General features: G+C 34.5%; 1 protein-coding gene across 1 annotated transcript in view; it reads left to right on the top strand.

Annotated features, from left to right (window-relative positions):
• LOC118261959 (uncharacterized) overlaps positions 1-14554 on the top strand; it is a 20068-nt gene extending 5514 nt beyond the window's left edge. The window contains exons 2-7 of the mRNA XM_050701355.1: positions 10772-10909; positions 12007-12114; positions 12589-12747; positions 12941-13125; positions 13326-13533; positions 13676-14554. Of these exons, the coding sequence (XP_050557312.1) occupies positions 10772-10909; positions 12007-12114; positions 12589-12747; positions 12941-13125; positions 13326-13533; positions 13676-13795 (918 nt within the window). The 3' untranslated portion in view covers positions 13796-14554. The remainder of the gene's footprint in view (positions 1-10771; positions 10910-12006; positions 12115-12588; positions 12748-12940; positions 13126-13325; positions 13534-13675) is intronic.

Genomic DNA, 14554 nt, shown 5'->3' with positions numbered 1-14554 from the left:
TCAAATTAGGTTTTTCCAAACGTCGTGTTCGAAATATCAAAATATGATATTTTAAAGTCAGTAATGTATTGAGATCCTATTTGTATTATACGTTTTATATTTTGGTTTCAAGTGCCGTATTTTGACCGTAGTTAAAATCTAACTCTGTTGTGATCAAATGCTGTTTTCAAATTCTAATCTACAACTATTCCTTTCTCTATGAACTTAGAAACATTATTATAATCTAAGGTATAGACAGTAACATCAGTCTCTGTGATAGTTCTCGTGTCCATTATCATGGGAGACCATTAGTTGTGTCAGGTTATCGTACAAACATTGACATTGGCTAAGTAGAGAGAAACAATGGAAATTCTTGGCCATATTTCAGATATGGCCAAGAATTTAGGCTTACTGGTTTGATAAAATTACTATCAATACTTCTGACTACTACAAACTTGTCTTTCTTTAGCAAAGAATTCTTCAAATTTGTTCTTTCCAATCACTTTTATAAGGATTTTTTTGACGGGGTAATATCGGATGATATTACCTTGACTTCTTGACTTGAATGACTTCTTCCGTCTTGGGTGAGGCGAGAGGGAGTGTCAGTCTCTTACTGACTAAAAACCATTCCGTTCGTAATCCTGCTCTTAGAGCCGGAGACCCGGTAACCCGCTAAGTAGTGCGCAACCCCAGAACGGGACATTTACCTATAGGTTAGATTAGAATGATTTCATGACCATTCGATATAAAGCTTCATTAAGAAAGATACTATAAATAGGTTTAATTAGGCATTCCTACAATAAAAACAATTATTCCTTTAACATCGGAAGCAGGAAAATATCACTAACAGATTACTGACAATATCATTATGTGTTGAAATGATGAATGCGATGAGACGTTTTATTTCTTAATGTCCATTCATATTCATGAGAGATGGCCAGTTCCTGGTGACCTTCAAACAAACCTTGGGGCTGAGAGGTGGATCCTGTTATTATACCTTCGTGATGGTTGTAGGGCCTGATCAATTTGATTAAGGATACGATGAAATGGGATTGGGATGAAAGTTGAATATATTAGTTCAGACGTTTCTGAGATGTTTGAGTTGTGATGCCAGTTTAGACTTATTGTACTTATGTGAACTGATCCTTTATGTCTCTCAAGATATATATCTGATTTTGCTGTTCTCTTTTTCAATATTAGGAAATTACTGAGACACATCCATTAGTTGACCACTTGAGATAGTATCTTTAGTATTTTTTTTAGTGCGCATTACATAGTATCGGATGGATCAGTAGCCTTAGTACTTTGTGTTCGGTGCTCTAATTGGCCGGTGCAAAAGAACCAACTAATCAGACCGCCGAACGCGCTCTCATTTCGATTACTTTAAACGTAACGCAAACTCGTACTAAGGGTACAGATGACGTTCTCTATATTTAAGGATCTAGAACATTTCAATGCAATCCTTTTTTGAAAAATCTCGATTGCACTGAGGAGCTGAATTTTTCAAACTATTTGCATTTAGTTATCGTTCCGCATTGAAGAACCACGTTCGGAGCAAACCGTTCGAAACGGTTTGGTCTAGAATAAAGTGTACTTACATGGAATACTAATTAATGGTGTAAGGTCGAATTTGGTCGGTGATTCACCCCGAGTCTACTTCTTTCACACATAAATTGTCTTTTAATACTGACTAGTTGTAAATTAGCTCTTTAGTGATTTATCGTTTTAGAGGAACACGTGGCTTAATGTTAAAGTAAATTATGCAATATTATTGTTAAGTTACATGGAGGACTAGGGGTGAGGTCTTAGTTTAAGTCTTTGAATGCCAATAGAAAACTGTTGAAGGCAAATCATCCGCTAACGTCGGTCATCGGTGACCACCACTGCGTTCAATGTGTTAACAGTGGACGTCTTTCGGCTGATGATAATGATGATGATGATTGTTAAGCACTTGTCACTAAAATTCCTATATTTCATGTAATTGTCAAAGTCGTTATGGGTATAGCATCCCCAGAAATAACGAAAACAACAGAAAATTTCTACCAAAGAAATATTCTTGTCGAAATCACCTCTAAACATTTCGCTGTGCTCATCTGTAGCTGCAAGCACACGCAACTTGCTTGCATTATCACCCGTTCAAGTTCACGGCTCCAAACCAGTTTGAAGATCAAGAGGCGCACATTGATTTCTGCTTTTTGTACATAGTTACACATCAAGCTGCTTAAAACCAGTTTAACATGGTCTTGCTTTGTATGATTCTATTACACTTTCAAACGTCAGTTTATAGTGGTTTGTAGAGCTCGATCTGTTCTCACGAAGTCACCTTTCTCAAGTACTTACGTCACAATTCAAAGTTAACAAGTTACGTATATTGTGTGTAAGTATTTTTTACCGGAGGCCATCATTTGATTTATAAAACTCACGTTTCTGTGAAGAAAGACTGTAATTTGGATCGATTCTTTTGATAAGTAATGTATCGTTTCCTGGTTTGAATAAGAAAGTCGGGAATACAATGTCTGTTTGAGTGAGTTCGGTTCTTGTAATTAACCTCGTCCTTAGTAAATCATCAAAGATGGCTAAAATAATAGTTAACCTAGCTAAGCGCAGATCATAAGTTTGTAGTTTTTAAGTCCATGTATCCTCATAAGGACGACATTATCAATTATGATAAAACTCTTCATAAATAAAATAAAGAATGTAAAAGGACGTCGAGTAGTATTTTATTACCAAATCGAGGTTTTATTGAGGTCTCTTCAAAAACAATGACAAAGATGTTTTAAGCAAAAGTTAGATAAATAACTTTATGTACTTTGGAAGTAAATTAAAGAGGAACAAAATTATGGATACAGAATCGTTCTTTTTAATTAGATGTGTTACTTATCTATTTTTAGTAACTAAACTTAATGTTAACAGACAAAGAGCTCGTCAGACTATATTAATTGGTAGAATAAAATGTCAAATGTGAATACCTACTCGTATGTAAATGATGTGGTAAGAATCAATTTACTTACAAAAACGTTTGACAAAAATTAAGTCTTGTCAATTAATTGACGGTCATGATGTTCTAGTAATAAACAATAAAAAACTATAAATGTAAGTATAAAAGTATAAATTCAAGTATTCATCTGTATAAATTCAAGTCACAAACAAAAAGTATTTTAGTTGGTTTTGGATTATAGAAAAGTTGTTACAGAATCTTTTTTATGGTGTAGAGCTTGTAAACGAGCAGACGGATCACCTGATGGTCCATCGCCGCTACCCATAGAAACTCCAAACACCGGAGGCGTTACAAGTGCGTTGCCGGCCTTTAAAATATATTGATACCTATTCTTAAAGACAGGCTACTCTAGTATCACTTTTGTTCGATACCCGGAATAGTACAAGACCGCAATGCATGTAGCATCCATCTATAGGTACAAGGTAGTACCTTAGTGCCTATATACTTAACAATAACGGAACTAAGTTCCTGAGCCGGCCTTTGTGGCAATATCGAGTTCTGTTCACGTAACATGCCTTGACCACTGCGTTATTTACTCGTATTATGTATTACGCTAGTATTGCGTGGAGTTTATGACTGTCATTACATAACGTCTCCTTGCTGATAAGAGCTGTGGCTTCTATTGGTGGATTTTAAACGAAGATTTAGTTTGGAAAATGTGTGATCATTTTACTTTATTCATTTCTCTTCTAATTAGGTCATTTGGACATTGTAGATTGTATGAATATCTATGTAGATAGTCTATTGTAGATTCTGTCATATAGGTTGTGGTTTCGTATTTAATCTTTAGTCAAACAGTTTGATTCTTTCAGCTAATTTACCTAGGCTTTATAAAATGTGTGTTTCTATTAATGTAGTGTACGATATACGTCAAAACACGCATCTATTCGCTGACCTTAGCGTCTAAGCAATCGTAAATATTATTCTTTATAATTATCGCGTCTAAACCTAGTCCTTCAACACTGCCACGACAAATACGTGTACAATTTACTTTACTCAAAACTAGTCTAGCACTAACTCTGATTAGCATAGCAAATACTACATGACTACATGACTAATTACTATGTCTATATTGACGGAAAGCTAGATTTTTGAGGCACTTATTGCGAAAATACCTCAAAATGGAACATCTCTTTTGAGATGCAAATGCGTTATTTAAGATGATTGATTTTTACAACGGGACGCCGGTTTCCGTACGGAACCATTTGTTGTGTGTTCACAAATTATGTGTCTGGATGTATGTGAAATCTGTGTTTGTAAATGCACTCATAAGAGACAATAGTAAAGAGAGACCATCAATTGTAAAAATTGAACATAAAAAGTATTTTTTCCAAAATACGAAACCGCCTTCAAAAGTTTAAGAGCAAACCTGCATTTTTAAGTCAGGTAAGATAGTTAATTTCTAAAATATCCGAAGTATGAAAAATACTACGCTGAAACCCGCGTCAAAATCGGTTCAGCCAAACGCGATATAATCGCGCACAAACATACATACATATAGGTCAAACTGCGAACCTCCTTTTTTTGAAGTCGGTTAAGAATGATGTCTGTTTTTTGCAAATAGATAATAGTTTCTTACAAGTGTACCTACATGTTTTACTAATTCCAGTAAAAAATCGGACATGCATTATGACGTCATTGTTCTCGATCGTTTATCGATTTGATGGTATCAAAAACCTCAATATTATTGATGTTTAACAAAAAAAAAACTTCGAGAACATAATCACCTATTGTTTTTGATTTATTTGTGAACCGCTTTTGGGGATTTACAAGTGTGTAATTATTATATATTATATTGATAGTTTTTATAACCTTTGACGTGATTTGGCTTTTGTATGTCCGTCTGTTGCGATGATTCTCTTAAATTGCTGAATAGATCTTATAGGTATTCTATAGTAATTACATAAGACGTCTTTTGTAGGTTTTTTTTAATGGACTATTAATAAGTATTGGTTCCTTTTTTTAGTCTTGTAACATCAATGAACTTTATGCCTCGTATTATTTTGTTTTTGTTGACCACTAACTATATGTTATTTTAGTAACTTGATATTGTCCTAAAAAAACTAAAATAACAAGTAATTTTATATTCGTTTGAAGAATATATTATACAATAAAATGAACAAAAAATATATTTCGCTGTTATTTGGATGTGCGTAGTTTATTTCTTTTTTTTATATACAAGGGTAATGACGTTAGCTAATCACCTTTTAATATTTATAGCCACGGATTGTAGGCTCATACATTTTTTAGTAACAAAGTAATCATAGTTTTTTGTTGATTTTTATTAAATTGTATAAGTAAAGAGAAAAGCAGACGATGTCTATCAGAATGAATAGTTATTTATTTATCACCGGTACATCATAGGTACCGTATTTAGATACGGTACGAAACTCAGGTTTATGACAAGTTATGAGGTAACAATTAAAAGGAAATGCGATGCTTTTCCTCCAGAGATGTGCTATGCTATGTAGCTGTGAATGTGTTTGGTTTCCACCAAACATATTCATTGGTACACATAGCTGGTAGTAACGGACTCAGCTAAGGTATGTTATTTAAATGGAAAGATGCGTGCTATGGACGCATGCTATGGATGGCTTCCCTACTATCAATACATAGCATACTCGAGCTGCGCATCTTCTTCGCACAGCTACATATACACATATTTTCTAGTGGCATCATCTCTCAAAAGCACCCTTACATTGATGAGAGTAACATTGTATTAACATGTCTATAAAAGTTAATTGTACATTGGATTCAGTTACTCTGTTAGTAATATGACGCAATATAAATATATTGTAACACTAGCTTTTGCCCGCGACTTCGTTCGCGTGGAATAGTGACTTCCGGCAAATTTTTGGTTTTAACATTATTCTCGATCTCGCGGGATCTCTTCAAAAATGAGATGTGGAAGATATTCCAGGGAACTCTTCAAAAATCAACATAATGAGCTCTGCGTTTGAATTTAATAGATGTATACTCACTTAGGGCATTGAAAAAATAGTTTAAAAACGGACTTAAACTAACTTAAAACTAAAGAAAGCTACGAATTACGAATTTATAACAATTAAAAAAGAAACTATATTACAACCTATCCTCTATGCTATAATAACCAAGCTTAAACTAAATAATTTAAAAGAAACGACTTAAATCTAATCTAATTAATTTATAAATTAGACTTACAATTTTATTAAAAAAACTAACTACAGTAACTACTAATAATCGATATCAAACTAAACCTACGTTAAATAGTTTAACCAAAAAACCAGGAAAACCCAACAAATAAACTTATTAATTGACAAATACAACGAAACCAATTTAGAATATACGAAACAGCAGGACCACTACAGACAAATAATCATACGACTGATAATACACTTTTTCTACGATAGTACCGAAGCGCTCGGCCGATACCCAACCAAATGAATGTAACGAAACCATAGCGCGATCTATTTCGATCTATCGAGGATAAAGACAACTTGGATTATTTATTTATACTCCGTTAGAGCATTTTCTTTGTACTAAATTAATATTGATATTATTTTTTTCATACCTTTTTACTATTTATTTACTTTTTTTCGATAAATTAAAACAATAACATGAACCGAAGTCGTGTAACGATCGACATAGAATTATCTATACTCCGTTAGAGCATTTTCTTTGTACTAAATGTTTTATTATATTGATATTATTTTTTTCATACCTTTTTACTATTTATTTACTTTTTTTCGATAAATTAAAACAATAACATGAACCGAAGTCGTGTAACGATCGACATAGAATTATTTATAAATAATTTATTTCTTATTTTATTTTTTGATTTTTGAAATAAAAAATATCTATGTCCTTTCTAAGGTTCTAAACTATATCTGTACCAAATTTCAACCAAATCCGTCAAATAGTTGCGGAGATTAATGGTATAAGCATAGAATGTTCGACGTGATTCTTTAATTTGACATAACTTTTTTATTTATGAACCGATTGACATGAAACAAACACTAAATGTAAATTTAAGCATCCCACAATATATTCGTGAAAACCGCATCCAACTCGGATCAGCCGTTTCTGAGATTAGCGCGCACAGACGAACAGACAAACAGACAAACAGACAAACAGACAAACAGACAAACAGACAAACAGACAAACAGACAAACAGACAAACAGACAAAAAAAAAGTTAATTACATTTTTGGGTTCGACATCGACATAACAATAACCCCTGCTATTTTTTTTATTTTTATTTTCAATGTACAGACAGCACTTTTCTACGATTTTATTATATGTATAGATGTATATTTACAAAACAGAAAATAATATTGTACAATGAACAATATTCTTCTTATTTATTTATTTATTCTTGTCTGTGATTCAAGAGAAAGGTTGTAAAATCAATGAGTCTGCAGACAAGATTAATAAGTACTAAATATAAAGACAAGGTAGGCAGGTGTCTAAAGTAGGTATAATAAAATTAGTAATATTGTACGATTTTCTAGTAAAGACATTAATAGGTAGTACAGAACGCGTATTTCAGGTCAGGTTGTAAGACACAAAAAACTAGTTTTGAGGACATTTTAAATTATTAATAAAGTATAGGTATAGGATAATGATAATTATAAAAAGTCGTTTTGTTCACGTGGATTACGGATTTTGTGACTAATAAAAGTAGCCTAAGTTACTCCTTAGTACATAAGTGTGGGGCAACGTTCTTTTTAAATAAGAATAAGCTACCTGCCAATAAAAGTCGAAATCCGTCCAGCCATTTCAGAGATCGGTCAGAACAAACAGATTAGCCAGAATAGACATACAAAATTTGAAAAAAATATTATTTTGTTGTATGTATCCTATGTATATTTACATACATTACAAATAGACATTCTAATTTTTTTTAGTAGTCTGCAGTTCGAATAATCTTTTAGTTTTTGGCAGTGTGTATTGTGCAGAAGAAAGAGAAGTAGTAGAGGTTTTTCTCACGTATTTTTCTAACTCAGTTCTAAGAAACCGAAAAACCCATTAATAATACCTAGATACTTAAACTACCGAAGAACATGAATATGGACATAACTAATAGATATTAAACATAACTACACCTATTAAACATAAAACAAATAAGAATATATTATAATTGAAACCAGATTTAAATAAAGATTACCTTTATTAAAGTAGGTAGTTGTTATAAATAAATGTGACAGACGGACAGGCAGGTGAATAAGTAACTGAGAGCTGATCTCATCTTGTATTTATCAAAATATAATGTTGTATCAAAACATCCTGCACTTTATGTTAATTTGGTAGACACGTGTTTAAAATTAGACGTAGTATTTCTAATTAATTCTCCATATGAGCAATATGACTATGTAGCAATATTTTGTTGATGTAGTCGTAGAACCAATGTAGATTTCGATACTTTTCTGTGTGGTCGGACCACCTGATGGTAAGCAATCGCCGTCACCTATGGACACCCGAAACACAAGTGCGTTGCCGGCCTTTTGGGGATTAGGAATTTTAGGGTTGTTGGGGAATCAGGGATTAGGGAAAGGGGGGAATTGGGCCTCCGGTAACCTCACTCACATTACGAAACACAACGCAAGCATTGTTTCACGTCAGTTTTCTGTGAAGCCGTGGTATTACTCCGATTGAACCGACACATTCGTACCGAAGCATGACTCTCTTACCCTGTTTATTAGACTAGACCCTGTACTTTGCATTAAACTAAACTCCTACTTATTAATATTTAACCAATGTCCTCATACACTCATTATTAGCTTTCAACTAATTAACCAAAAAGCAACTCTAATGTCTATTTAATTATAGTAATTTTTATTAGAGAGCATCACCTCTACATTAAAAGTAGTTTTACTACCTCAACCTGTCTCATACGGAACCGTTTATAATTTGACAACTTCTTCCTCATAATAGTTAGTAGATCAACAATGGAATGTCCAAATAAATCTACATTTACTGTGAAGTTGAATATTGTTAGTGTCAACATAGTATGACGTCATAGCTATGCATGTTGATGTGAAGTCATGAATTATGTTAAGGCCACGGCGTATGGTCATTGATATTAGCGGAGTTATCATCGTCTCATCTACGCTATGTATAAGGTGTTCAATTATTACAATAGTGAAGAAATTTCTTACCCTGGGTCAATTAATTGAATTTGAGAACCGAATGAAGTTAATTAAACATTGACTCTACTCTGCATAGGCATAAACGAGCGACAGATACAGTGAAAGAGATAGCTCTTCAATAATAAACTCACACGTAGATATTTTTGTATGAAAAAAAAAAGAAATAAGTTACTAATCCTTAAACACAACATTACCTCCTTTTATAAACTTAGTAGATACTTTTAGAACACCTTATATATGTATTGCACAATTATTGATTTTACTAACAGTTTCTGCATTGAAGATAGTGTTTTAAGAAATACCTAAGTGTAAGTGAGGAGTCTTAAGTGTTTTATGCTTTTGTTGTTGCAATTGCGAAGTGACAAATACTATTTGTAATAAGATGTTTTCACCTTTACTATGTTTTGGAATTATTCCATACTTCTAAGTTATCATTAGAATTGGTGATTTACAATACTTATGAAACAATATAGTCATATTGTTTACCAACGAGGCAGTCGCCTCGTTGGTCGAGTGATCGCAAGACGGGCAAGGGGTTTCGGGATCGATTCCCGGGTCGAGCAAAGTAATTCTAGGCTTTTGAGGTTCTTTGAAAATTTCTCAGTAGTAGCACGAAGTCTGGAATTGTGCCCAGTATGTGGCAACAGATTCACCTCCTATTATATGGGACTCATAACACAAATGGTCAATAGTTGGTGTCGATTGTACAGTGGTCTTACGTGTACCTACCCCTTCGGGGCCATAGTTGCCTGATTGTAAAGGTTTAAATAAATAAATAAAAAAATAAAAAAAATAAATAAATAAAAAGCGTGACGTTACGTTACATATGATACAGTATATTATCAATTTCCAGTATATGTATTCAAGTGCTTTCTAGATTATAGTTCGAAGTTAATTATAAATAACTACAAAACTACCATAAATCACGTTTACAATACGTCGTATCACATTTCTGACAATTCCAATTAGATCATCGTCTTTATTTAAAAAGTAAATAATTAATCACAAATCTAATATTCAATTCAAAGTCCGGTTGTGAATGAAATGGCCTTCAAAGCCATTGATGAGTCATTTTGTAGTAACTTATTATTTTGGGATCATCTTTATTCCATAACTCCGTTGTAAAGTTAACCTTCAGAAACTTAAGTATCCTGTTTAACATGTAATTACCTATGTATGTTATTTGTAAGTTAGAGATGATTACATTTTGAATATGTTAACGATTTGATCATGTGTTTTTATGAATAGGTAGGTATTTGTAATTGATAACTTGTTGAAATTAGAGGACTTAGGTAGTTCTTGTCTGTAGTTGTCAGCATAGAAGCTTTAGACATTAGTTTCTGTTCGAAAAGTTACATAATTTTGTCAATAATCAAAATTAACATTCGACAGCACTTTTTATACTTTGTTGTTGGTTTTGATTCCCGGGTTGGGCAAAGTATTGCTGAACTTTTTCGGAGTCTGGAATTGTGCCCAATTTATGAAAATAGGCTCACCACCTATTACATGGGACTTATAACACAAATGGTGAAAAGTGGTTGTACATTGTATAGCGGCATTACGTGCCGTAATGTGCACTTCTGCCTACCTCTTTGGGGATAAAAGGCGTGACGTTGACGTTGTTTGTTGATCAATAACTAATGAAACTTTTGTCTCCTCTATCACAGGTGGTGTTCGCCTCAGGCGCGCCCCAGAACAACTTCATCTTCAAGAATGACATCACTCCTGAGGAAGCACAGCAGTACCTCAAGCAACTGCCGTTCACCTCACCCCAGCTCTCTGGACGCACCGCTGTACTGCCTCTGGTAAGCTAACCTTTAAATACTTCTTAAATTAATATGGAATAACATAGTAAAGTATTTTCAACTTTATTATTTTGCTATTAAGTATCGAATTAATTCCACTTACCATGATTTTATTATTTCTCAATCTAAGTTTGACCAGGGGCTCACTTTTAACCTTTTGACCACCACCAAACGCTTCGCTGTGCCCTCCACGCCAAGCAACGAAAATAAAAATTAACATAAAAATAAAAATTCAACGAAATAACCCTGAAAATATTAGGGATTCCAAAATGTTATCGAATGTGTTTATTTTGTTTTTCTCTGTGATCTGTTTCTTGGCATCTATAGATGTCGGTGGCGCACAGGGCACGCTTGCGCATGACATCTATTCATGCCATTGGCGTTCAAAAGGTTAAATCCAATTCCGATCAATAGAGTTTAATAATAATATTGTGAAATGTCGTTTTCTTGAGTTGCAACACTAGCGCCCATTGTATCCGTATTGCGTGGATATTGAATGAACTAAATGGTATTGAGTTAAATTTTGTATTCCCTACTCTGAATGCTATTTTAACAGATACGATTGGGGTTGAATAGTTTTGACAATAATAATTATTGATATTTTATTGGATTGACATTAAGATTGGTTTCAAGAGTAAGCATCCTGGTACAATTTGACAGATAGTAAAACTACGCTGAGCGTTTTTGATACTTGAATTTTGGAAGGCATAATAATACTTCTCATTTTACTTGGGTCTGTCTTTACCTTTGTTACATCCCTTATGTGGCAACATAGCTTAATTATCAATTTGTAATAACGTTAACTTCCAAAAAATTTCATTGCGGTTTCCCTAGTCATTCGTTATTTTTTAACAGCAAGCGGTCGTTAGTATGTTACGTACATATTTGGCATTATCGGTAACTGTTCATCTCTTGCGTGTTCAATACTAGTTTCACATGACGCGTGTAAATGAATCTGTGTACACTTTTACCAAAAGATTTAGAAATGATAAGTGAATTGCGAACATCTATAACAGTTTCACTTGCAGTCAGACTGCCACACAATTTTGAGTTTTAAGTAAATGGTATAAGCCATAATTTGTGTCTCTTAATTTCAGGTTCGCTACGATGACCCCAGGTTTCGTTCAGCTGAAGCTGGCCCAACCCTTGGACACTACTGGAAGAATGGACAGGAGATCCAGAACACAGAAGACTACTTAGAAGAGGTAACATAACATGACATCTTATCCACCAAATTTTCAGCTGGATGATCCCTCAGGCCTGATATGGGCTAATCTGGGCTTACCGGAGCTCCGGCTCGAAAAGCAGGAGTATGAACGGGGTGGTTTTTAGTCAGTAAGAGTCTGACACTCCCTCTCGTCTCGCCCTGGCGAGAGAAATGATTGGATAATTATTTTCCTCCCTTAAAAAAAAATTACCAAATTTTGTTTCCCAAAATGGGAGGAAAAATATGGCATGTTAAATATAATAGTCATAGTTTGCAAAATTTTATGTATAGGTAGTTCATAAAATTTTGTAATAGGTCGCGAAAGTTTATTGCCATTCAGTATCCACTATGCATAATATATACCAGGATAGATGTTATAACCAAAAATGTTCCAAAACTGAAAACACTTAAGTCATCATATTTTGGCGTTAAACCTGATAATGTTAACGCTAATTTAATTATTATTTTGTAGGTCTACAACGCGGCCCAGTACCACGGACAGGACGGTCTTGGCAACTACGCCTACGGTTATGAGACCCCTGAATCCTCCAAGGTCGAGAACCGTGAAGGTTCCGGAGTCGTCCAAGGATCCTATGTGTACCAGGTTCCCGGAATGAAGGATCTCGTCAAGGTAAATAATAACTTGTAATAAGCGAACAGTGAATTTAGAAATTACCGCATTGTCGTAGTGCATGGTATGGACTATTGTTTACTTGGTTGTTACTAGATGGCGTTGTTCGTCATTTTATTGTGAAGTAATATTTTACTTGCTTTATTACTTTTCTGCAAGTGCATGTATTAACAACTATTCTCTAAATTTTTAGGTCCGTTACTGGGCTGACAGCCAAGGTTTCCACCAGGAAGACAATCTTCCCAAGGTTGAGCTGAAGCCCGCTGAAGAGACCCCCGCTCTCAGGGACGCCCGTCTTGCTTTCGAGAAGGCATGGAAGGAGGCAGCTGAAGCCAACTCCCACCAACCCACCGTCCAGCCCCCCGTCAACAACTACCAGTAAGTCGTTTTTGAAGTTAATTGGACTACAATTATAGATAAATGCGTTTAAATTAGGCTAGGTTAGCTTACGGCCCTCTCCAATTAACTATCTTAAATTACCCAACTAGAATCAAATAATTATGATCGTCTTATCAGAAAACTTGAGTAATGAATTTTAGAACGCAGACACTGATGATTTGTGTGTTCTTTCTCTGCAGGCAATACGGTAACTACCAAGCTCAAGCTTCCGAACCTGACGCAGTTGTGGTTGCCGCACCCGAGGCCAACCAGGCTCGTGATGGCAAAGCCCTAGCGTATGCCCAGGCCCAAACCTACCAGCAGGGCAAACAATTCGCACAACAGCAATACGGACAGCAGGAACAGCAAGTCGGTCCTGATGGCAAATACGAAGAGCCTGAACCTACTGTACGTATCCAGTTTTGTTTGAGAATTTTGTATCATAATCCCTAAACTGTAAAGTCTAATTTGTAATGGTCCACCTTTTTTGTAGTATCGATCTCTCGATACTTTTAGGAACTTAACTAACCAATGTATGTTTTCTTTCCAGGGTCCCCCTCACGGTTTCTTCTACAGCTTCACCTACCCAGTCTCCATCATCGTCCCCAAGAAGGACTTGGAGGCTTCCAACTACCCAGTTGACCACGACACCGTTGGAGTTGGCCACTAATAAATGAGTCAACGGTTCTTCAAAGATGTTTAGTTATTAGTACATCCGTAGAAAGTTTTGACTATTTATTGTGTTCAAATGCTTAAATTCTAATACTAAAAAGTCAAAAGTACCTGCTGCGACTTTATATCACTGTTTTAATTCATCGTTCATTTGAAACTATAAGTTGTCGTAAACTTTCTAGGCGTTCGATAGTTGTTTGGTTTCGCTCATTGCTAGTTCAGTAGGTTGGAACCAAAATGGTCATCATGATATTAGTTTTATGACTTATGAGTCCCTTAGTTAGCCGATAGTCTAATGAGGTAGTTTGTATGACACTAGTAACCTAATTACGAGCGTACTAAATGTTTTGTCATTAGATTATCGACCTGTACTACATATGTTGCCATTTTAGGAGCGAAATAATCGCCTTGCCTTTTTTGTCCTAAGTAGCAAAACTGAAAGTGGAATTTTGATATAAATCTATTTTTTCTTTTACGTTATGTTTATTCTTTTTGCTACTTTGGATTGATTCTGTCTTCGGCATGATTAGAGTTTGATAGTGTAACCTGTTTAAAGTTATTAACAGAATAAAAGATTTAGTTTTTAGAATCTCGCTTCCACCTGGTTAGACTCTTGAACTCGATCATGCTAACGTTAAGTTTTGTTACCATAACGTCTAGATATATTGTAAAATATATGTATTTTATTTAAGGCCTCAGTTAATGATAGCAATCTGTAAATTTATTATTTTATAATAATAAAGCATTTTGCATAAAA

The sequence above is a fragment of the Spodoptera frugiperda genome, chromosome 20 (assembly GCF_023101765.2).
Source record: "Spodoptera frugiperda isolate SF20-4 chromosome 20, AGI-APGP_CSIRO_Sfru_2.0, whole genome shotgun sequence".
Taxonomy (NCBI): Eukaryota; Metazoa; Arthropoda; class Insecta; order Lepidoptera; family Noctuidae; genus Spodoptera; species Spodoptera frugiperda.
The sequence above is the reverse complement of the archived record's forward strand: the minus strand, read 5'-3'. Positions and strand labels throughout refer to the sequence as shown.